The 24,092-nt window shown below is 41.7% G+C and overlaps 1 protein-coding gene and 1 non-coding gene across 15 annotated transcripts in view; one reads left to right on the forward strand and one right to left on the reverse strand.

Moving 5' to 3' along the window:
• Positions 1 to 24,092, forward strand: part of SUSD1 (sushi domain containing 1) — a 135,178-nt gene that overhangs the window by 22,127 nt on the left and 88,959 nt on the right. For 12 of the 14 annotated variants that reach the window (XM_016961432.4, XM_016961435.4, XM_063788417.1 and 9 more), the window contains exons 3-5: positions 2,563 to 2,718; positions 8,330 to 8,482; positions 9,444 to 9,623. In XM_016961432.4, coding sequence (XP_016816921.1) covers positions 2,563 to 2,718; positions 8,330 to 8,482; positions 9,444 to 9,623 — 489 coding nt within the window. Of the gene's footprint in view, positions 1 to 2,562; positions 2,719 to 5,860; positions 5,986 to 8,329; positions 8,483 to 9,443; positions 9,624 to 24,092 lie in introns of those variants that run through there. The other 2 variants (XM_063788420.1, XM_063788421.1) reach the window with 1 other exon arrangement.
• LOC112204440 (U6 spliceosomal RNA) lies at positions 13,783 to 13,886 on the reverse strand. Its single transcript, XR_002938087.1, has one exon. It is a non-coding gene; the product is annotated as a U6 spliceosomal RNA (small nuclear RNA).

Genomic DNA, 24,092 nt, shown 5'->3' on the forward strand with positions numbered 1-24,092 from the left:
GGTTCAAGCAATTCTCCTGCCTCAGCCTCCTGAGTAGCTGAGATTACAGGCACACACCACTGTGCCCGGCTAATTTTGTATTTTTAGTAGAGACGGGGTTTCTCCATGTTGAGGCTGGTCTTGAACTCCTGACCTCAGGTGATCCGCCCACCTCAGCCTCCCAAAGTGCTGGGATTACAGGTGTGAGCCACCACACCCGGCCTAATTTTTGTATTTTTAGTAGAGATGGGGTTTCACCATGTTGGCCAGGATGGTCTTGAACTCCTGACCTCAGGTGATCTGCCTGCCTTGGCCTCCCAAAGTGCTGGGATTACAGACGTGAGCCACTGTGCCCGGCCAAGAAAGATACTTTTTTTTTTTTTTTGAGATGGAATTTCACTCTTGTTGCCCAGCTGGAGTGCAATGGCATGATCTCTGCTTGCTGCAACCTCCACCTCCCGGGTTCAAGCAATTCTCCTGCCTCAGCCTCCTGAGTAGTTGGAATTACAGGTGCCTGCCATTATGCCCAGCTAATTTTTGTGTTTTTAGTAGAGATGGGGTTTCACAATGTTGGCCAGGCTGGTCTCGAACTCCTGACCTCAGGCGATCCTCCTGCCTCAGCCTCCCAAAGTTCTGGGATTACAGGTGTGAACCAACGTGCCTGGCCAAGAAAGATACTTTTATAAATTTAGTGTAGCCTATGTGTACAGTGTTTAGAAAGTTTACAGTAAGGCTGGATGTGGTGGCTCACACCTGTAATCCCTTTGGGAGCTCTTTGGGAGGCCAAGGTGGGAGGATCCCTTAAGACCAGGAGTTTGAGACCAGCCTGGGCAACATAGTGAGAGCTGATCTCTACAATTAGAAACTAGAAATTAACTGGGCACGATGGCTTGTGCCTGTAGTGCTAGCTGCTCCTAGCCCCAGGAGGCTGAGGCAAGAGGATTGCTTGAGCCCAGGAGTTCAAGGCTGCAGTGAGCTATGATCGTGCCAGTGCACTTTAGCCTGGGTGACAGAGGGAGACCCTGTCTCTATATAAAAATAAAAGTCTACAGTCGTGTATCATAACGTTCTAGGCCTTCCTATTCACTCACTCACTGACTTACCTAGAGCAGCTTCCAGTCCTGCAAGTTCCATTTCATGGTAAGTGCTCTCTAGAGATGTATCAGTTTTTTATATTTTATACTGTATTTTTACTGTACCATTTCTATGTTTAGATATATTTAGATACACAAATACTTCCCACTGTGTTACAGTTGCCTACAGTATTCAGTACAGTAACATGCTATACAGGTTTCTAGCCTAGGAGCACTACACTCTACCATATAACCTAAGTGTGTAGTTGGCTATGCCATTTAGGTTTGTGTAAATACACCCTATGATGTTCCCACAATCATGAACTTGCCTAATGACACAATCCTCAGTATGTGTCCCCATCATTAAGTGACATATGACTGTAAAATAAAAATAATAATTAAAAAAACCACCCAGATCTTCTGGAGGGTACTTTTGAGTGAGTAAGAATTGAGTGCAATTGTGACAGGCCATTAAACGGATATGAGGGGCCCACTGGTGAAATAAAACACGAAGTAACAAACAAGTTACAAATTCATAAGTTGATGATTTTTCTCCCAAAAAAAGCTAACTGGGTAGATCAGCTCTAAAAGGACGCATAAACAATTTGGTCACAGGAGTTTCCTCTTAAATTAGAGGGTTAGGCAGAGTCAGCAAACTATGGCCCATGGGCCAAGTTTGGCCTGCGGCCTGTTTCTGTAGGTGGAGTTTTACTGGAACGTAGCATTGCTTGGTAGTTTACCGGTTGTCTACAGCTGCTTTCGTGCCCATGAGCACAGGTGAGTTGTTGCAACAGATACTGTGAGAAAAAGTTTGCTGACCCCTGAGCTAGAGGGCAGAGATGAGAGGGAGATTTATGTTCATTTTGCATCTTTCAATTTCATATTATTCAATGAAAAACACTCCGGGCAAGCTTCTGGAGACTCATCGAGCATCCATGTTCCAGGCCTCTGCACTGAGGGACTAACATTATTCACCACAGGTCATTGACCATTAGCATGAGCTGTTCCTGCTCCTGCATTAGCCCTGCTCCGGATGAGGCTGCAACACTAATTCCATTGTGTTTCTTGGTAGTTCAGAAGGAAGAAATTTTCCAGTTAATCACTGGCTGTAAAATCACCCTACCCTGGCTTTCATGAAAAACCATGAGAATGGCTGAACTGGAAAAGGGGAATTCTGCTGGTTTGTTTCCGTGGGCCTCTGAAAAGATCTTTTTAAGCTTGGAAAAGTTCAAAGAGAACCCTCTTCTCCCAATCTTCAAATCAGACGGATTGCCAGATTGAGGTGTTGTGTTTCTCTTGGGGTTTCATACACTCCTGGCACATAACTACGAGGGGCCCAGGTCCTGTAGTCTGGGGAGCATCGTGAAAGGAGAAGAGGCTGGAGAAATAGATCACTAAGGTCTGGTCACAGAACATTGGTTCCCGAGTCCATAGCATGGGAGGACAGTCTGGGCTGTTGAAGTCGGTGTGGATTGATAGCTCTTCCGGTGCCTTGTCTGTGTGTCAACAGATAAAAATGAGTGCCAGTTTGGAGCCACTGTTGTCTGTGGGAACCACACATCTTGCCACAACACCCCCGGGGGCTTCTATTGCATTTGCCTGGAAGGATATCGAGCCACAAACAACAACAAGACATTCATTCCCAACGATGGCACCTTTTGTACAGGTACTCAAGAAGGGGGCTGCGGTGTTGACAATTGGCGATGGCAGGATAGTATCTGGGCTGTGTATTTGTTAATATTAGGGAATTAATGTTAGTTTTGTTAGATGGGATAATGGTATTGTGGTATATAGGATAATATTCTTATTTTGGAAGATGCATGCTGAGGTATCTAGGGGTGTTATGATGATGTATCTATAATAGTGTTTCTTTAGTCTGTAAGCTACTTTAAATGGCAAAATGTAAACAACGATTGAATCTTGGGGGGATGTGGGTCTATGGGAGTTCATTGTAATATTCTTTTTTTTTCATTGTAATGTTTTGTTTGAACTTTTTTTTTTTTTTAAGGGGGGGATCTCACTCTGTTGCCCAGGCTGGAGTGCAGTGGCACAATCTCGACTCTCTGTAACCTCCGCCTCCTGGGTTCAAGCGATTCTCCTGCCTCAGCTTCCTGAGTAGCTGGGATTACAGGCACGCACCACCATGCTCAGCTAATTTTTGTATTTTTGGTAGAGATGCGGTTTTGCCCCATTGGCCAGGCTAGTCTCAAACTCCTGGCCTCAAGTGATCTGCCCGCCTCGGCCTCCCAAAGTGCTGGGATTAGTCACGAGCCACTGCACCTGGCCTGATCGTTTTCATAATGAATAGTGAGGAGGGACTCTCTGGAGATGGTGTGCCTCCTGCAGGTTCCTGTAACCACAGGTCGGGGGTCCTTGGGGTGAGTGGCACTCCTCAGCTCAGAGCACACTAATCTGGGGGCTGGCACCCGGCTGTTGGCTCACAGGAGGTCAGAGTTGTCCCTGTTAAGAGATGTGGGCTTGCCTCCCACATGTGTGCGCTGAGTGAGGAGTGCGAGTTTTGGGAGCACGGGAGCTTTGTAGGTTGGGTCTCTGAGCATAGGCTGGTCGAATACAGGGTGGGGACAAACCCTCCTAATTTTTAGCGGCTCCTCTGTTATCTGAACTCTATAAACAGCATACGCTATTTAATGTTGCTCTCTGGCTTTCTAGGAAAACCTTTGAACAATAATGAAGAGGAAAGGCAGAAAAAGCCTCCTGGTTCTAAGATGCTTTTGCATAGACTTAATGACTCTGCTGGAAAGCTTCGTGATATTTAAAGGTTTTCAGGAAAAATAAAATGAAAGGAGAACATATTTTATCTTCTTAGCTACCAGGAACCGTAGGTTCTTATGCTCGGATTCATCCTCCCTCTCGACCTGTACCAAGGCAGAATCTCTCAAAGGATACATTTGATTTATTCTTGGCACGAATGAACACATTCCTTCAGAGAAAACATTTTATAATATCCTGTTGTTCTAGGTAGCAAATTACTGGCTGCATGGTTGCAGAAGTATAATGTTACAGTATTAAATTTTGTATATTAAGAAGAAAAGACACTAACTAAAAAAAAGCATATAAGATGATGATCTAGTGTTTTGTTTATTCAATACACATTTCTCATGTACTTTTTCTTTTCTTTTCTTTTTGAGATGGAGTCTCGCTCTGTTGCCCAGGCTGGAGTGCAGTGGCATGATCTCGGCTCACTGCAGGCTCTGCCTCCCGGGTTCAAGCGATTCTCCTGCTTCAGCCTCCTGAGTAGCTGGGACTACAGGTGCGCACTGCCATGCCTGGCTAATTTTTGTACTTTTAGGAGAGACGGGGTTTCACCATGTTGGCCAGGATGGTCTTGATCTCTTGACATTGTGATCTGCCTGCCTTGGCCTCCCAAAGTGCTGGGATTACAGGCGTGAGCCACTGTGACCCAGGCTGGAGTGCAGTGGCACAATCACGGCTCACTGCAACCTCTGCCTCCTGGGTTCAAGCGATTCCCCTGTGCTTCTCCTGTCTCAGCCTCCTGAGTAGCTAGGATTACAGGCACCCGCCACCATGCCCAGCTAATTTTTGTATTTTAGTAGAGACAGGGTTTCACCATGTTGGCCAGGCTTGTCTCGAAGTCCTGACCTCGGCTGATTCACCTGCCTCGGCCTCCCAAAGTGCTGGGATTACAGACGTGAGCCACCACGCCTGGCCTTTCATGCACTTCTTATATGACAAGACTGTGCTAGTGGAAAGGTGACGAGCAGACAGCTAATTTCAGTATAAAGTGTTAGTCATAGGTAAGCAAACAGCATTTACTGGAATCTAGGGGTCACTTATCTTGGCTGTGAGGAAGGAATCAGGGGAATCTTCTGGAGAATATGATCCTTGAAATTGTGTTTTCTAGGCTGTGGGAGTTTGCCAGGGAAAACTTACAACTGTATATTTATCAGTATGTTTATAGTTCCAAGAGATGAATTCAGCTTTTGAAAGTTATGAAGAAGGCTGGGCATGGTGACTCACGCCTGTATCCCCAGGACTTTGGGAGGCCAAGGCTGGAGGATCACTTCAGACCAGGAGTTCAAGACCAGCTTGGGCTACATAATGAGACTTCATCTTTACAAAAAATAAGAAAATTAGCTGGATGTGGTGGCGTGTGCCTGTTGTCCTAGCTACTTGGAAGGCTGAGGTGGGAGGATCGCTGGAGCCCAGGACTTTGAGGCTACAGTGAGCCAAGGTTGTGCCATTGCACTCCAGCCTGGGTGACAGAGCGAGACTTTGTCTTAATTTTTTTTTTTAAGTTAGGAAGAAGAATGAGGAGGAGGAAGAGTGAGAAGATTGGTGGGAACAGGAGGAGGGAAGAAGAGGGGAAGAGGAAAGAGAAAAAAATATTTTATGTAAGGGCCAAATAGGTGTCAGCCGAACTAGACCTAATCTGCCTGGAACAAAATCCAGATCTAGGCTCTACTTTTATTTATTCCATTCTTGCAATGATTGAATGACCTTCTCTTTTGTAAAAAATTGAGCTATAGTTTACATACCATCAAATTCACCCTTTTGATGTATACAACCCAGTGGTTTTTAGTATATTCACAAAGTTGTGCTAGCATCACCACTGTCTCATTTTGGAGCATTTCCATGCCCCCACCATGAAGACCATGTCCACTGGCAGCCATTCCCATGACCTTTCCTTGTGAGTTCTCCAGTTATCACTTTGTAAAAGCTGATGAATTGCTTTTCTTGATAATACTGTTTCTTTCAGAATCACGGTTGCCAGAGAAACATCAGCGGGCTTTAGCTGGGGTAGAGCTTAGCAAGTGTTGGGGTATCAGCAGTTAGTCACTGTTTGCCTGGAACCACAGGATGTGAATCCTAGCTCCTGGATTCCAAGGAATCCTGCATCCAGGTGTTTATTGTGCTTTGCAGAGTCAACATCAAGCTCAGGAGCTGGTTGCAGGTAGGCCTCTGAATGTCACCAATGTTAGAGGAGGAATGAATTGCTGGGGTTCTAGTGTGAGATGATTCCAGCCAGTCATGGAGAACAGGCAGATGTTCTGGCCCTTAGAACTGCCCCCTGAATGACTCCTGGGAATCATGGAAACCACCATGAGCCACAACCCAGGAGAAGAAGCTCTGTGGCACTTCTTCTTGTGTGAGGGTGGTTTGACTTGGATGGGCTCCTTCAGCGATTGAATAGAATTACTGGTTCCCAAACAATAATTGGTGTGAGTGGAGAGGCGTTCATTGATCCAAGACCCAAAAGGAAAAAGAATAAAGAATATAAAAGTTCAAAAGGATTCTGAGACAATTTTCTTTTATCTTTTGGGGGCTAAAATGTCATTTAAGAAAAAGAAATTATAGCCAGGTGCATTGGCTCATGCCTGTAATCCCAGCACTTTGGGAGCCAACTGGGTGGACAACTTGAGGTCAGGAGTTCGAGACCAGCCTGGCCAACATGGTGAAACCCTGTCTCTACAAAAAGACACACAAAAATTAGCCGGCGTGGTGGTACACACCTGTAGTCCCAGCTACTCAGGAGGCTGAGGCAGGAGAATCAGTTGAAGTCAGGAGGCAGCAGTTGCAATAAGCCAAGATCACACCATTGCACTCCAGCCTGGGCAACAGAGTGAGATGCTGTCTCAAAAAAAAAAAAAAAAAAAGGAAATTATGGTATTACTAGCTTTTTGAATTTTTTTTTTTTAAAAAAACAGACTTTCTTCAATCATGCTGCTTCCTGTCTTCTGCTTAATCCCTGATGTTTTTATGCCAATGTCCTAGGAATTTCAGTTAGGGTGCTTTTTTGTTTTCTCCAAGTGGAATTGAACTATGTGGCTCTGATGAAAATAGTATTATTATTATTTTTAGAGATGAGGGTCTTGCTGTGTTGCCCAGGCCGGCCTTGAACTCCCGGACTCAAAGCAATCCTCCTGCCTCAGCCTCTTGAGCAACTGGGACCATAGGCATGCCCAGGCACGCCCAGCTGATGGAATTCTTAAAGTTGTAAAGTCAGTTCTGAGGGAAAAAACTACTAACTGGCAGAGAGATTTCTTCTCCAGCCTCTGGCTTATTGGGCAGTTTTTACCCTGTACCTGCTGCCTCTGATAGTCTTCAGTCAGGTGCAAAAAATCTGCAAAAGGGCATGTCCTGTCCTTCTAGAAGGCTGTTTTAAGGCTGTCTCATTTTCATAAAATTAGTAAGACCTTTCCTAATTAAGTTACCACCTTATTACCTGCCACACCATCCTATACTCATGGGCTGGCATTTTCACTCTCCTGGAGATTGTTTTCCTTATTTAAAACATTAAAAATTTTGTTTATATTTTAAGTTAATTTTAAGACAGGTTCTCACTTCATTCCCAGGCTGGTCTCAAACTCCTGGACTCAAGCAGTCCTCCCAAAGTGCCAGGATTACAGACATGAGCCACCGTGCCAGGCCTGTAAATTGTTTTCTATCTGAAGCCCTACTTTAGATGTTTTAGTATGAGGTTGGGACCATTCTTTTGTTATAGTGTTTGGGTATATTTATAGTGATTGGATATATTTATAGTGATTGGATATATTTATAGTGACTGGATATATTTTAGTGACTGGATATATTTATAATGACTGGATTCTTTTAGTGATCAGATGTATTTATAGTGATTGGATTTTTTTAGTGATTGGATTTTTTTTGTTTTTTCTTTGAGACGGGGTCTTGCTCTGTCACCCAGGCTGAGTGCAGTGGCGTGATTTCGGCTCACTGCAAGCTCCGCCTCCTAGGTTCAAGTGATTCTCCTGCCTCAGCCTGCTGAATAGCTGGGACTACAGGCATGTACCACCATGGCTGGCTAATGTTTGTATTTTTACTAGAGATGGGGTTTCACTATGTTGGCCAGGCTGGTCTCGAACTCCTGACCTCAAGTGATCCACATGCCTCGGCCTCCCAAAGTGCTGGGATTACAGGTGTGAGCCACCATGCCCGGTCAGGATATTTTTTAGTGATTGGAGATATTTATGTTTTTGAGTTCATTTTGTTGGGTGTCAGGGAGCTGGTGATGGTTATCAGCTTTTGTAAAATCCCAGAACACACTGACAAACATTTATTGAGCACTTGCTATGTTTTCAGTGCCTATGATATGAACGATACATGAGAAGAACCCATAAGGCATAAAATAAAATGTATGATACAATTGCAAACAAATGCATCTTTTTACAAGAGTAGCTTGAAAATGTGAAAAAATGGCTGTCACAATATCCTCTCCTTTTTTTTTTTTTCTTTTTTCTGTTTTTCTCTCCTTTTCTGTATTTGGATTGGGTCCCAAGACATAGATGAGTGTGAAGTTTCTGGCCTGTGCAGGCATGGAGGGCGATGCGTGAACACTCATGGGAGCTTTGAATGCTACTGTATGGATGGATACTTGCCAAGGAATGGACCTGAGCCTTTCCACCCGACCACCGATGCCACATCATGCACAGGTGGGTTTCTGCCAAAAAATGCGGCATCTCAAGGTGAAATTCTGTTGATGGTGACTTTCTTCTGCTCCAAGCCTGTGTTGGGGAGGCAGGTGGAGGCGATCTGATCCTTTGCACATTTTGTACAACCTATGAAATAAAGCAAATAACAACAATCAAGTTAGAGGGGGCCATGTTAAAAAAGCTAAAATTAGGCCAGGAGCAGTAGCTCTGTAATCTCAGCACTTTGGGAGGCCGAGGCTGGTGGATCACTTGAGGTCAGGAGTTCGAGACCAGCCTGGCCAACACGGTGAAACCCTATCTCTACTAAAAATAAAAAAAAAATAGCCAGGTGTGGTGGTGGGCACCTGTAATCCCAGCTACTCAGGAGGCTGAGGCGTGAGAATTTCTTGAACCCAGGAGACAGAGGTTGCAATGAGCCGAGATCATGCCATTGCACTCCAGCCTGGACAACAGAGTGAGATCTCTGTCTCAAAAAAAAAAAAAAAAAAAAAAAAAAAAAGCTAAAATTCATAAACTTAAAGGATTTTTATTAGCAGTTAATAGATATTCCGATATTAACTACTATGTTAGATAGTAAATGCCAATGATTTGGTAAGGTCCCTGCATCTCAAAAGTGACCCTGAAAATCATCAAGGTACATATATCTTAAGGTATTTTGCAATTGAGATTTTTTATTTCACTGGACAAGGCTTCTCTTTAGTTGGTGTAAATTAGTGAGGGTTGATTGCTAAGTTATTTCAGCTTTGTGCATGTATAGATGCTTTACCTATGGAAGGCCAAAAGATTGAATAAAGACAATTGTTGGAAATGTTCCCAGAAGTCATGTGGGAATGAACCAGTGTACTTAAAATATGGCTCGGGGGTGTGTGTGTGTGAGGAATAGGGTAGAGGTGGAGAGAGATTGTGAATTTTGAAGATTTACATTCACGAGGTAATGAATTTGACATTAATTTATTTTCAGAAATAGACTGTGGTACCCCTCCTGAGGTTCCAGATGGCTATATCATAGGAAATTATACATCTAGGCTGGGCAGCCAGGTTCGTTATGCTTGCAGAGAAGGATTCTTCAGTGTTCCAGAAGATACAGTTTCAAGCTGCACAGCCCTGGGCACATGGGAGTCCCCAAAATTACATTGCCAAGGTGAGTTTTCAAAAAATTCAGGTTCCCAGTTCATACCACCTTGAAACTGTTTTCATATTTTTCTCTAAATTTCAGTTTCAGGGAATAAATGAGTTAAGTAAATCTTTAAAATTCCTATTTGTTTCTCATAGATTTTCAGGTGATTTTCTTGATTTTTCAGGAATAGTATCATACCATCTGCAAATCATGATAATTCCATTCATAAATTTTTTTCTTTATAATAGTTATGTTTTTCTCTTGATTGATCACTTTGTATTTTTAGAACAAAGACTTAAATGGTAGTGTTGCCTTTGAATATTATTTTTTTATTCCTGATATTAGGGAAATGGTTTGGGTGTTTCTTCATTCCTGATGTTAGTTTTTTGATGTTAGGTGTATATATATATATATTCCCAGAAGTCATGTGGGAATGAACATATATATATACATATATATACACACACACATATATGTGTATATATACACATATATATACACACACACATATATATATACACATATATAATATATATATAAAAACGTCATGTGGGAATAACATATATTATATATAATATATAATGTATACAATATATGTAATATATATGTAATATATATGTTATATATGTAATATATATGTAATATATATTATATATAATATATATATTATATGTATTATATTATATATTTTATATAAATATATTTTTTTGAGACAGAATCTCGCTTTGTCACCCAGTCTGGAGTGTAGTGGCACAACCTTGGCTCACTGCAACCTCTGCCTTCTGGGTTCAAGCGATTCTCATGCCTCATCCACTCGAGTAGCTGGGATTACAGGCACCCACCACTACACCTGGCTAATTTTTGTGTTTTTAGTAAAGATGGGGTTTCACCGTGTTGGCCAGGCTAGTCTTGAACTCCTGACCTTAACTTATCTGCCCGTGTTGGCCTCTCAAAGTGCTGGGATTACAGGTGTGAGCCACTGCGCCTGGCTGATATTTGGCATATCTAATCATGTCTACTCATATGGCACTGTGTGCCAAGTATTATTTTAAGCACTTTATATATGATGATGGACCACATTGTAGTGGTCCCATAAGATCATAATGAGACTGAAAAATTTGTATTGCCTAGTGACATCGTAGCCATCATAATGTTGTAGTGCATCACACTCACGTGTTTGTGGCATTGCTGGTGTAAACAAACTTACTGCTCTGCCAGCAAGTACATTACTGTATGTATGTTACTGTATGTACATTACTATACATAAAAGTGTACAGTAATGTCCTAGGCCTTCACATTCACTCACTATTCACTCACTGACTCACCCAGACCAACTTCCAGTCCTGCAAGCTCCACTCATGGTAAGTGCCCTATTACAGGTGTATCATTTTTTAATCTTTTATTCTGAATTTTTACTGTGTCATTTCTATATTTAGATATATAAGTACTTCTCATTGTGTTATAGTTGCCTACAGTAATCAGTATAGTAACATGCTGTGTGAATTTGTAGCCTAGGAGCAATAGGTATACCATACAGCCTAAGTGAGTAGCAGGCTCTACTATCTAGGTTTGTGTAAGTACACTCTGTGACTTCACACAATGAAGGAATTGCCTAATGATGCATTTCTCAAAATGTATGCAGATTGTTAAGTGATGCATGACTGTAATTTGTTTAAGGTCACACAACTAGAGACAGAGCTGAACTTGAACCCAGGAATTCTAGTTTCAGAATTGTTTTCAGCCACTTTGTTTTGCTGCTTCTGCTTTTATGGTGACACTGGCTTTTGGTTAGTTTTTTTAAAATTTTGGCTTTCTGTTTCTTTTTCCTTTTTTTTTTCTTTTCTTTTCTTTTTTTTTTTTTTTTTTTAGACAGAGTCTTGCTCTGCCACCCAGACTCGAGTGCACTGGTGCTCCTGGGCTCAAGCCATCCTCCCACCTCAGCTTCCTGAGTAACTGGACTACAGGCACGAACTACCATGCCTGGACAATTTTTGTATTTTTTATAGAGATGGGGTTTCGCCATGTTGCCCAGGCTGGTCTTGAACTCCTGGGCTCAAGTGATCTGCCTGTCCCTGCCTCCCACAGTGCTGGGATTCCAGGCATGAGCCACCACACTTGACCTGGTTTTCTGTTTCTCTGTCTACAAATATTATCATTTTATGTGCCTGTTTCCATCTGAAAAATGAAAAAAAAATTTTTTAATTACCATTTTTCTAGTTTTTGGCTATATGTCCATAATCTAAAGGAAGCATCAATCTATTCCCACTTTTTAGGAATTTCTTTTTTTTTTAATTGGAAATAAGTTATTTTTATCATGTCTTTTAGGCAGGTGATTATATATATTTTTTCTACTTTTAAATAATGATGTGGCCAGATGCAGTGGCTCATGTCTGTAATTCCAGCACTCTGGGAGGCCCAGGCAGGGAGATAGCTTGAGCCCAGCAGTTCAAGACCAGCCTGGGAGTGGTGGTGCATGCCTATAGTCCCCGCTACTTGTGAGGCTGAGGTGGGAGGACCACTTGAGCCTGTGAGGTTGAGGCTGCAGTGAGCCATGATCACACCCTGCCCTCCAGCCTGGGTGACAGAGCGAGATCCTATCTCATAAAGAAAAAAAAAAAAAATAATGTGTGGGTTATATTGTTAGATTTCCTGATAATGATCAGTACTAATTGCTGGAATGAATTAATCTAGGTTTTTGGTGTTTTATTCCTTTCATTTGGATTATATTTGCTAAATTTTACTTAGAAATCTTGCATTGATATTCATAAGTGAAATTGCTCTATTTTCTTTTCCTGGGCCATCTTTGTTCAGTTCGGTATTAATGTTATTCTGAATTTAAAAAAAAAGAATGTAAAAATTTCCTTCTTTCTCTATTTCTGGAATACTACAAATAGAATTTTTAAAGATTTGGGAGATTTCACCTATAAAACCATCTGGATGTGGCACTATTGGAGAGGTAGCCCTTGGACTATTTGGACTACTTTTAAATTCTTCCTATACTTGCTGGTCTATCTAATCATGTCCATTCTTTTTCTTTCCCTCTTAAGATCAATTTTGGTAAATTATGTATTTCTAGAAAATCATTTACTTCATCCAGATTTTCCAATTTATTTGTGCATGCAAAGAAGTGTAAAGCCTTCTAATTTGCTGTGGTTATATTTGTTTATAACCATTTATTGTAGTGAAATATTAGAAACAATCTCAAATGTCTAACAATAAGAGATTGGTTAAGTAAATCAATCCCTTAAAATGGAATATTATGTATCCAATAAAATTATGTTAGAAAAACAATATTTTAAAAAGAATATTTATTGCAGGCCAGGCACAGTGGCTCACACCTGTAATCTCAGCACTTTGGGAGGCCAAGGCAGGCTGATCACGAGGTCAGGAGTTCGAGACCAGCCTAGCCAGCATGGTGAAACCCCATCTCTACTAAAAATACAAAAAATTACCTGGGTGTGGTGGCGTGCACCTGTAATCCCAGCTACTCAGGAGTCTGAGGCAGGAGAATTGCTTGAACTCGGGAGGTGGAGGTTGCTGTGAGCTGAGATTGTGCCACTGCACTCCAACCTGGGTGACACAGCAAGACTCCGTCTCAAAAAAAAAAAAAGAATATTTATTGACATAGATAAGTATTAATAGTATGTTTCAGAGTTACAAATTCTATGAATAACCATCTTAATTTTGAAAAAGTTCCTATATACAGATAAGCTTAGAAAAATGTTTAGAATGCCATACATCAAAATGTTAATGGTGATAGTTTCCAATGGGAGGGTTTGGGATCCTGGACTTCATATATATATATATGTATATACACACATATATATACATTTTTATATATATATACACATTTTTTTTTTGAGATGGAGTCTCACTGTGTTGCCCAGGCTGGAGTGCAGTGGCACAATCTAGCTCACTGCAACCTCTGCCTCCTGGGTTCAAGCCATTCTCCCTGCATCAGGCTCCCACGTAGCTGGGATTACAGGTGTCTGCCACCATGCCCAGCTAATTTTTTGTATTTTTAGTAGAGATGGGGTTTCACCATGTTGGCCAGGCTGGTCTCAAACTCCTGACCTCAGGTGATCCGCCCACCTTGGCCTCCCAAAGTTCTGGGATTACAGGCATGAGCCACCGCACCCAGCCAATTTTTATATTTTATATACTTTCTGTATTGAAAGAAATTTTTTTAATGGAATGCTTAATGCATTTGCATGTCATACTTGCACAGGGATCATGCTAGTATCTGTATCGTTCCAATTTTAGTATACATGCTGCCAAAGTGAGCATGATGGAATTTTTCACATATCAGACAAAGAAACCTGTTTTCATTTTGGAAAAAAGAGAAACCCTCACAATTTTCATTGAATTTATTGCATAATTAAGAAACCCCAGTGATGTGCATGGCTAAGTTAGTCATTTTGATATTCTGACTTGCTATGTAGGCTCTACACGCATTTTGATCATTAATTATCATCCTCAGGGGTTAAGAATTTCTAAAGATAACATTTTAGTTCTAAGATGATCTTTCAATGGATCAACTAAAATGCAGAACTTAGATTAAAATGTGCCATAGTGCCTATCAAAGAACGCTCTAAGGATTTACATAGGAAACCCCATATAAAACCATTTAGATTGCCTTGAAAATTAGCCATCATCTGGATTATTAGACTGAGAATGTAGAAAATTAATTTAGAGGAGAGTGCTTGCTGCATTTTCCCAAAGAACTGTTATTTAAAAGATCTTCGCTTCTTTTTTCCTTCTCTAATAAATGCTCCCTCTGCCCGCTGACACCTTCCTCCTCCTCCTCCTCCCCTGTGTCACTACATGGCCTCGGTTTCTCACTGCTGTGCCTGCTCCTTTCTGAGCTCACACACCCCTTCTTATTTATCCTTCAGTCTTCTTTGGGACTCTAGAATCTGGGCCATGTGCCAACTGACATTGTATTTTTATCTCAGAGTTATAAAGCCACAGGAATTGGGAATTCCACTAAAAACACTAGAAAATTATGAACTTGGATGCTGCTGAGGAAAAGGGTGTTTTTTGTTTTTTGGTTTTTCTTTTAGACAGGGTCTTGCTCTGTCACCCAGGCTGGAGTGCAGTGGTGCAACCGCGGCCTACTGCAGTCTTAAACGGCTGGGCTCAAGTGATCTTTCCACCTCAGCCTCCGGAATAGCTTAGACTACAGGTGTGTGCCACCATGCCAAGCTATTTTTTTTTTTAATTTTTCACAGAGGCAGAGTCTCACTATGTTGCCCAGGCTGGTCTCAAACTCCTGGACTCAAGTGATCCTTGTGCCTTAGCCTCCCAAAGTGTTGGATTATAGGCATGAGCCACCGCACCTGGCCTATTTCTAAATTTTTTTATGTATATCTTTTAGAGATGAGGTCTTGCTCTGTTGCCCAGACTGGAGTGCAGTGGTATGATCATAGCTCAGTGCAGCCTCGAACTCCGGACTCACGTGATCCTTCTGCTTCAGCCTCTCACGTAGCTGGGATTACAGGCATGAGGCATTGCACCTGGCCTCCTTGCTTTAAAAAGTTTTTTTATTGGGTAAAATATACATAATATAAAATTTACCATTTAACCATATATAAGTGGACAATTTAGCGCCACTAAGTACATTCACAATGTTGTGTCACCATCACCACTATCCATTTCCAGTACTTTTTCATCATCCCAAATGGAAAGTCTGTACCCTTTAAACACTAACTCCTCATTCCCTCTCCCTCGAGACTCTGGTAACCTCTATCTGCTTTCTGTCACTAAGAATTTGCCTATTCTACACACTTCAAATATGTGGAATCATATAATATTTGTCTTTTTATGTCTGGCTTTTGCTTATCATGTTTTCAAGGTTTATGCATGTTGTAGCATGTATCAGAACGTGATTACTTTTTAAGGCTGAATAATGTTCCATTGTATGGATGGATCACATTTTATCCTTTCATCTCTTGGTGCAACCTCTCTGCTTTCTGCTTATCAAGCTCCTTTTCATGTTTCAAGTTTCAGCTTAAATGTCACCTCTGGGGCCAGGCGCGGTGGCTTCTACCTGTAATCCCAGCTCTTTGGGAGGCCGAGGTGGGTGGATCACAAGGTCAGGAGATCAAGACTATCCTAGCTAACACGGTGAAACCCCATCTTTACTATAAATACAAACAATTAGCCAGATGTGGTGGCGGGTGCCTGTCTCAGCTACTTGGGAGGCTGAGGCAGGAGAATGGTGTGAACCTGGGAGGCGGAGCTTGCAGTGAGCCGAGATCGCGCCACTGCGCTCCAGCCTGGGCGACAGAGCGAGACTCTGTCTCAAAACAAAAAACAAAAAAACTGTCACCTCTGTCATTATTCTCTTTCTTAGTACCCAGTAAATAAGTATGTTATTTATGATTGATTTCATGGCTTTCATTAGTCTCCCCTACTGGACTATAAATCCGGGAGCTCAGAGACCATATAGCCTTCCTTAGCAGGATCTCACCAGGACCTAACACAGTGCCTGGCATACTCAAGGCCTGTGGAAACACCTTGAGGTCCCCTCAAAAGGCGCCACAGACGACGGCAGGCATCATGGAATGGGCTCCTGAACTGCCATCCCAGCTTATCGTGTTGCTGAGCCTTGTAGAAACCCTTGCCCCCTTTTTTGTTTTGTCCCCAAGCTTTATGTCCTTTCCCAGTTCTGTACCTCCTTGCTTTGTCTTCTAGGCCTTCATACTTGCTTCTCTCTTGGCATGACATCTCTAGGCTTTGATAAAGCAGAAACAGAGGCCTTGAGGCTGACTCCTGGCTTCCCCCATTATCTTTGTGTATGGCCCTGATAGGGTGGATGGCCCAGCATGGTGGGCTGATTACAGAGGCAGAGTTTCTCCTTTGAGCTGGTCAACGGGGTGGGACATGGTTTCCAAAGTCCATTAATAGCAAAGCCTGATTCTCTAGAGGTGGCCAGCTCTTTAAGGTGTATAAGTTTAATAGATTGGTATTATTTCCCATTTCACAGAGGAGTTTAAGGACCAGGATAAGGAAGTGACTTACTGTATGTCATGAGCTTATGCACCAAGATGAGAGCCCGATGCACTTTTCTAGAAGGCAGCCCCAGTCAGTGTGCCCTGGAGATGGGAGGTGATGATGAAAAAGCTGGAGGGCCCTAGGAGAGGGGTGCCAAGACAAACATGCACATTCATGCACAGTGTGGTCTAGGACCCGGCCAGAAGGGTATTCATTGTTGCCGAGTCAACTCTTCATCTTTTGAGATTTTTCTTAGTAGAGCCTGATTTATCTCTGCAAAAGTGGAAAGAGTTTGAAAAAGCTTCGACATAAATTGTACCACAATTTAGTGCATTCAAATGAAGAGTGGCAGATAAGCTTCATTACACGGCTGCCTGTGGAATTTTAGTGCTGGTATGGAAAGGATCCTGAGACCACATCCAGACTTAGCACAGATGAATGCTGTGATTGACTAATGATGCCACCATGGGTGAGGGAGGAGCGAGTGAGAGCACATTTACCTTGTGTCTGTCATCTGTGTTCCAGGTGATAGGATGTTTGCTCATTTGAAATACATTTTCTGGACTGGGCATGATGGCTTACACCTATAATCCTAGCACTTTGGGAGACCAAGAAGGGAAGATTGCTTGAGGCCAGGAGTTCAAGACCAGCCTGGAAAACATAGTGAGACCTTGTCTCTACAAAAACATATAACATTTTTCTGGGCATGATGGCACGCACCTGTAGTCCTAGCTGCTCAGGAGGCTGAGGTGGGAGGATCACTTGAGCCCAGGAGTTCAAGGTTACAGTGAGCTGTGATCATGCCACTGCACTCCAGCCTGGGCAACAGGGGAAGACCCTGTCTCTACAAAAATTTTCAAAATAAATAAATAAAAATTAAAAAACAATTAAATACATTTTCTGGCACCTCACGATATACTGATCTTTTAACACATTTTTAAAAACTGCATTGACTTACCCGTTGCATGCAACAGCTCTGTTGGGTTACACTTTTGCCAAGTAAATGCCATTAAAATATGTCTCCATATTTGTAAATGGTTGAAGTCATTTGAGTGTGCAGAATGAGTGATGACATTGGTTATAAGGCTGCCAATAGTGGGGACGATGCATGAGCTTTTGGCTCAGAAAGACCCGTGTAAGTTTTATCTGAGCCACTAACTAGTTGTGCAACCACTTCTGAACCTCTCTAAACTCCGGTTTCCTTTTGTGGAAGGGAATAAAATGGTGTTCATCCCTTAGAGCTATTGTGAAGATTTAATGGGATAATGAATAAAGCCCTTGGCCCTGTGCCTAGTGCAGAAAACGTGTGGCTCAATGTCACGGTCATGAGCAAGTGGGCCATTTTCTAGTGAGGAGTGGCAGGTCTCCTCATCAAAAACATAAGGTCTTTCTGAAACTTCTTACTATAAAATGAGAAGGTCTAAAGTTCTTCAGTTTTTACTTTACCTTATTTATTTATTTTCCATTCAGACATTCTATTTACAACTAGAACATTAGAATGAAGAGTTTTAATGTTATCTTTTGATAAAAAGAAATATTCATATGCAGCTCAAAGCATCAACAAACATTATTGTCACCTCTGCAAATGGAAGATCCTTACAAGAGATCTTGCTAAGCCCTTTTTTTCTCTTAACATTCATGCTTTTACACACCCTATCACCTCCTCTGCAGTTTCTGAAGTGTTCAGATTCCAGTTGTTTCCATATTAGACACTATTTATTGATGATAAGTGTTATATGAAAAGGAAAATTTTCTTTTTCCTCCAAGTGAGCTTTCTGTATGAATATGATCTGAAGAAAATATATTGTTAGTCAAGGCTAAATAAAGTTCATGGAAGAATTTAGAATACAAAATGCATCAAAAAGTAATCTGTTTTTCTTTCTATCGCCTTAAGAGCAAGTAGACTTTTGGGTACTAATGAGCTCATTAGAGCAGTTAATAAACTACTCTTGAGAATGTGCTTCATGGCAAACTATAACCCTCCCATTTTTCTTTTATGCTTGCAATAACATTTTCTTTTCTTTTCTTTTTTTTTTTTTTTTTTGAGACAGTTTGCTCTTGTCGCCCAGGCTGGAGTGCAATGGCACAAACTTGACTCACTGCAACCTCTGCCTCTTGGGTTCAAGCGATTCTCCTGCCTCAGCCTCCTGAGTAGCTGGGATTACAGGCGCCTGCCTCACACCTGGCTAATTTTTGTATTTTTAGTACAGATGGGATTTCATCACGTTGGCCAGCTGGTCTCGAATTCCTGGCCTCAGGTGATCCTCCTGCCTTGGACTCCCAAAATGCTGGGATTACAGGGGTGAGCCGCCGTGCCTGGCCACATTTTTTTTTTTTTAATAATTTCAACTTTTATTTTAGATTCTGGGGGCACTTGTGCAAGTTTGTTACAAGGGTATATTGCATAATGCTGAGATTTGGGATATGAATGATCCTGTCACCTATGTAGTGAGCATGGTACCCAACAGTTAGTGTTTCAACCCCCTTCCTCCCTCCTCCCTCTATTTGTCCTCCATGTCTGTCGTTCTCATCTTTATGTCCATGAGTACCCAATATTTAGCTCCCACTTATATGTGAGAACATGTGGTATTTGATTATCTGTTCATGTGTTAATATGCTTAGGATATTAGAATTTTCTGTTCCTGCATTGATATGCTTAGGATAGTAGAAGTGGCCTCTAGCTGCATCCGTGTTGCTGCAAAGGACATGATTTTATTTTTTATGGTTGTGTAGTATTCCATGGTGTACATGTATCACATCTTCTTTATCCAATCCACCACTGATGGGCATCTAGGTTGATTCCATGTCTCTGCTATTGTGAATAGTGCAGCAATGAACATATAAGTGCATGTGTCCTTTTGATTGAACGATTTATTTTCTTTTGGATATATACCAGTAATGGGACTGCTGGATTGAATGGTAGTTCTGTTTTAAGCTCTTTGAGAAATCTCCAAATTACTTTCCACAGTGGCTGAACTAATTTACATTCCCACCGACAGCATATAAGCATTCCCTTTTCTCTGTAGCCTTACCAGCATCTGTTATTTTTTGACTTTTTAATAATAGCCATTCTGACTGGTGTGAGATGGAATCTCATTGTGGTTTTGATTTGCATTTCTCTGATTAGTGATGTGGAGCATTTTTTCATATGTTTCTTGATTGCTTGTGTGTCTTCTTTTGAGACATGTCTGTTCATGTCTTTTGCCCACTTTTTAATGGAGTTATTTGTTGTTTGCTTGTTGAATTGTTTAAGTTCCTTGTAGATTCTGGATATTAGACCTTTGTCAGATGCATAGGTTGTAAATATTTTATCCCATTCTGTAGGCTATCAATTTCCTTTGTTGATAGTTTCTTTTGCTGTACAGAGGCTCCTTAGTTTAATTAGGTCTCACTTGTCACTTTTGTTTTTGTTGCAATTGCTATTGAGGGCTTAATAAGAAACTATTTCCCAAGGCTGATGTCCAGAATGGTGTTTTGCAGTTTTTCTTCCAGCATTCTTACAGTTTGTGGTCTTATATTCAGGTCTTTAATCTATCTTGAATTAATTTTTATGTACGGTAAAAGGCAGGGGTCCAGTTTCATTCTTCTGCATATGGCTAGCCAGCTATCCCAGCACCATTTATGTATAGGGAGTCCTTTCCCCATTGCTTGTTATTGTTTACTTCTTTGCGGAAGATAAGGTGACTGATCAGGTGTGTGGCTTCATTTCTGGGTTCTCTATTCTGTTCCATTGGCCTATTGGCCTATGTACTAGTACCATGCTGTTTTGGTTGCTGTAGCTTTGTAGTATAGTTTGAAGTCTGGTAATGTAATGCCTCTGGCTTTGTTTTTCTTTTTATCAGACATGAGGTTGCCCAGGGTGGAGTGTGGTGGTGCAGTCATGGCTCACTGCAGCCTCAAATTCTTGGGCTTAAGGGATCTTCCTGCCTGAGTCTCCCGAGTAGCTGGGACTACATGCCTGGCTAACTAAAACAATTTGTTTTTTATTTTTGTAGAAACAGTGTCTTAACATGTTGCCCAGGCTGGTCTTAAACTGCTGGGCTCAAGTGATCCTCATGCCTTGGCCTTCCAAAGTACTAGGATTACAGGAGTGAGCTACTGCGCCCAGCCTTGTTCTTTCTGCTGTATAACATTTTCTAAGTTCAACTTGCTAGATATTGAGACATTAGATTCCAACCTCCACCATGAGTGATATGTGTAATTTAGTGCCCAAGGGATCCTGGAATGAGGGGCCATCCTCAACAGTCAAATTCATGGTTGTATGCAGACATGCTGCAAGATACATGAAACTTTGTCGCAGGTTCCTTAGACCATCACAAAGATTAATGTTTAAAATAATGTTTATAATCCAAGAGACTGCAGGGGATATTTAAAAATACAGGGTATATGCACAGCCCAGAAAGAGCTTACCGTTTAGTAGGGGAGAGAACACTTTCACAGATGAAACAAATGAAGTAACTATAGGTATCATGCTGAATTATCTGATTTGGAACGTAAGCATTGTGCAGACCCTGGTATTAATCTGCCTGGACTGTTTAGGCCCTTACAACATTCCACTAATTTCCAGGTGATGTGTTAGCCTTCTGACTGGATTCTAAGGCACGCTAGAGACTTATTTCTGTTATTGTTGGGTAAAGATGAAAACTGACTCGAATGTGATTTTCTTCAGTTTTTAGCACTTGCTTCTGCTCTTTTGCAAAGCTTTACATATAACACTTGCTTATTTTTCTGGGGAGATTTTATTTTGGGGTCAATATCAATAAGTGGAATAGGTCTATCATTCATTCCCCTGGCAGTTGGCAAAATGTCTGCCTCAATTTATTGGCATTGTTGGTCACTTTTTTCTTTCTCAGCTTGTTATTTATTGATCTCTAAACAGTCTTAGATGGAGCCTTTATATTACTAGATTCTTTCTGTCATCAATCTATGTTATTGTGCTGATGCGTATAATAAACAGCAGCCAATATGGGTGACATTTGTGATACAGTCAGTTGTTGATTAGATGCCGTAAGTTGCCTGTACCTTTCATCAAACAAATTTCCTTCTGGAATATTTCCTTGGTAGAATATCAAAGCTAGCCCTGTGGATAAACATTTTTATCTTCAAGATATGAGATATAAGTTATATTATAAATTTGGCCCTTGAAACCAGCAGAACACATTCTCCTTCACTCCCTCAGGAGTCCTATTTTGAAGCTGATTATTTGAATAAAATCACAGACAATGGGAAAGTAAGGGAAAATTCCCAGCCATGCTCATAATTAGTTGACTGTATTTCTGATGCAGATGCAAACGTTGTTACTTAATAACGTAATTAGCCAGAGAAACATGTGCTTTAATGAATGCCCCTATGCATATGCAATGCAAATTTGTACTGCTTATTTTTTCTTCCTTGGGGGTATAAACTGCTTTTAAATGTTTATTTCCTTGTGATAGTAAGAGTTTTGGGGTTTTTTAATGTATTAAATAGGATTATATTTTTATTTCCCACTGTGGCCTCTGTTGGATTGATTTTTGAGTATTTCTTAGTAGGAACTACCTATTTTCTTGGATGCCATTTGGTCTGAGCAGAAGTGGCAGTAGCTGGGAATATCTGTGACGGGGTCATGTTCTAGGCAAGCCCCAGGCCAGACTATAATGTCATACATAGGGTTAAACATCAGGCCCAAGAAGGTTTCAGGGAGTCACAGAGCTACAGAGAGACATCTATTTCCAGCAGCTCTCTTGCTCTGGGAAAGCTCTTGGAGACAAGATTGGGCAGGAGGCGTTGTCATCGAACCCTTCCAGACTGACTTGAATGCTTATTCAGGCAATGTTTTCTCCTTAGGTTTTAGCTAACCTGTAAGATTAGAGAACCAAGTCAGGGCCTAGGTGGAGCCCTTCGTGGTGAAACTGCCCAGATTTACTGGACCTGGACTTTGAGGTCATACAAACCACAGTTTGGATATCAGCTCTTTTACGAATGGTGTGACTTTGAATGTGACTTAAGCTCTTAGGGCCTCCATCTTCGTATCTCTAAACTATATGAGATATAGTTTCCACCTACCTTGAAGGATTTTCTTTTTTGTTTTTTGTTTTTGTGTTTTTGGGACAGGGTTTCTGTCACTTAGGTTGGAGTGCAGTAGTGCGATCTTGGCTCACTGCAGCTTCCACCTCCTGGGCTCAAGTGATTCTCCCACCTCAGCCTCCCAAGTAGCTGGGACTACAGGCATGAGCCACCAATGCCTGGCTAGTTATTGTATTTTTTTTTTTGTAGAGATGTTGCCCAGGCTGCTCTTGAACTCCTGAGCTCAGAGTGATCTGCCCTCCTCAGCTTTCCAAAGTGCTGGGATTACAGGCGTAAGCCACCTTGCCTGGCTACTTTGTAGGATTTTCTGTTGGAATAAATAAGGTAGTGTATATCTGGTAGACTACCTTGTGTTTGGGAGTATTTCAATGAATGCTATATTCTCTCTCTCTTTCTTCCCTTCCCTTTCCTTTCCTTTCCCTTCCTTTCCTTCCTTCCTCCTTTCCTTTCCTTTCTTTCCTTTCTTTTCTTTCCTTCCTTTCTTTTGTTTCTTTTCCTTCCCTCTCCTTTCCTTCTTCTCTCCCTCTCCTTTCCCTCTCCTCTCCCTCTCCTCTCCCTCTCCTTTCCTTCTCCCCTCTCCTCTCTCCTCTTTCCCCTCCCCTCCAGTTCACTCCCTTCCCCTCCCCTTCTTTTATTTTTGAGATGGAGTCTCGCTCTATTGCCCAAGCTGGAGTGCAGTGGTGCATTCTTGGCTCACTGTAACCTCTGCCTCCCAGGTTCAAGTGATCCTCCTGCCTCAACCTACCAGGTAGCTGGGATTACAAGCATGCGCCACCACACCTGACTGATTTTTGTATTTTTAGTAGAGACGGGGTTTCAACATGTTTGCCAGGCTGGTCTTGAACTCCTGGGCTGAAGCAATCCTCCTGCCTTGGTCTCCCAGTGTTGGGATTACAGGCGTGAGCCACCATGCCTGGCTGAATGCTATTATTATTTAAATTACTGAGGCCTGAACAACTTTCTTATAATTCCCTGGCACAAGATTAATACTGGTTTTTGTGGGGCTTTTTCTCACCTCTCATCTACTTGGTGTTTGGTATGTGTGAATTACCTGCGTTGGATAATAAATATGGAAGTAATGTCTGCCCTGTTATTTGGACGTATGATCTACTGATGTTTGGTTTCTTCCTGAGGGGCTGTTGGCATATCATAGCAGCATTTATTGCATCTTGAACTGTGATAAAGTAGTAGCAAGCTATCAATGAACAACAGTGTAAAACATACGATTTTAAGCAGACCTGGTGGAGGTACAAGAATTATAAGACAAAGACTCTGTCCTTGAGGAACTGTCCATATATTTGGGAAGGCATGTATTCATAAAAAGACACTAAATCTGCAAGGCAGGAAATAAAGGTCATATGAACAGTATAGATAATGTTTGTATAAGGATAGATAATACTCGGCTGAGTGATGGCTCACGCCTGTAATCCC

The sequence above is a fragment of the Pan troglodytes genome, chromosome 11 (genome assembly GCF_028858775.2).
Source record: "Pan troglodytes isolate AG18354 chromosome 11, NHGRI_mPanTro3-v2.0_pri, whole genome shotgun sequence".
Taxonomy (NCBI): domain Eukaryota; kingdom Metazoa; phylum Chordata; class Mammalia; order Primates; family Hominidae; genus Pan; species Pan troglodytes.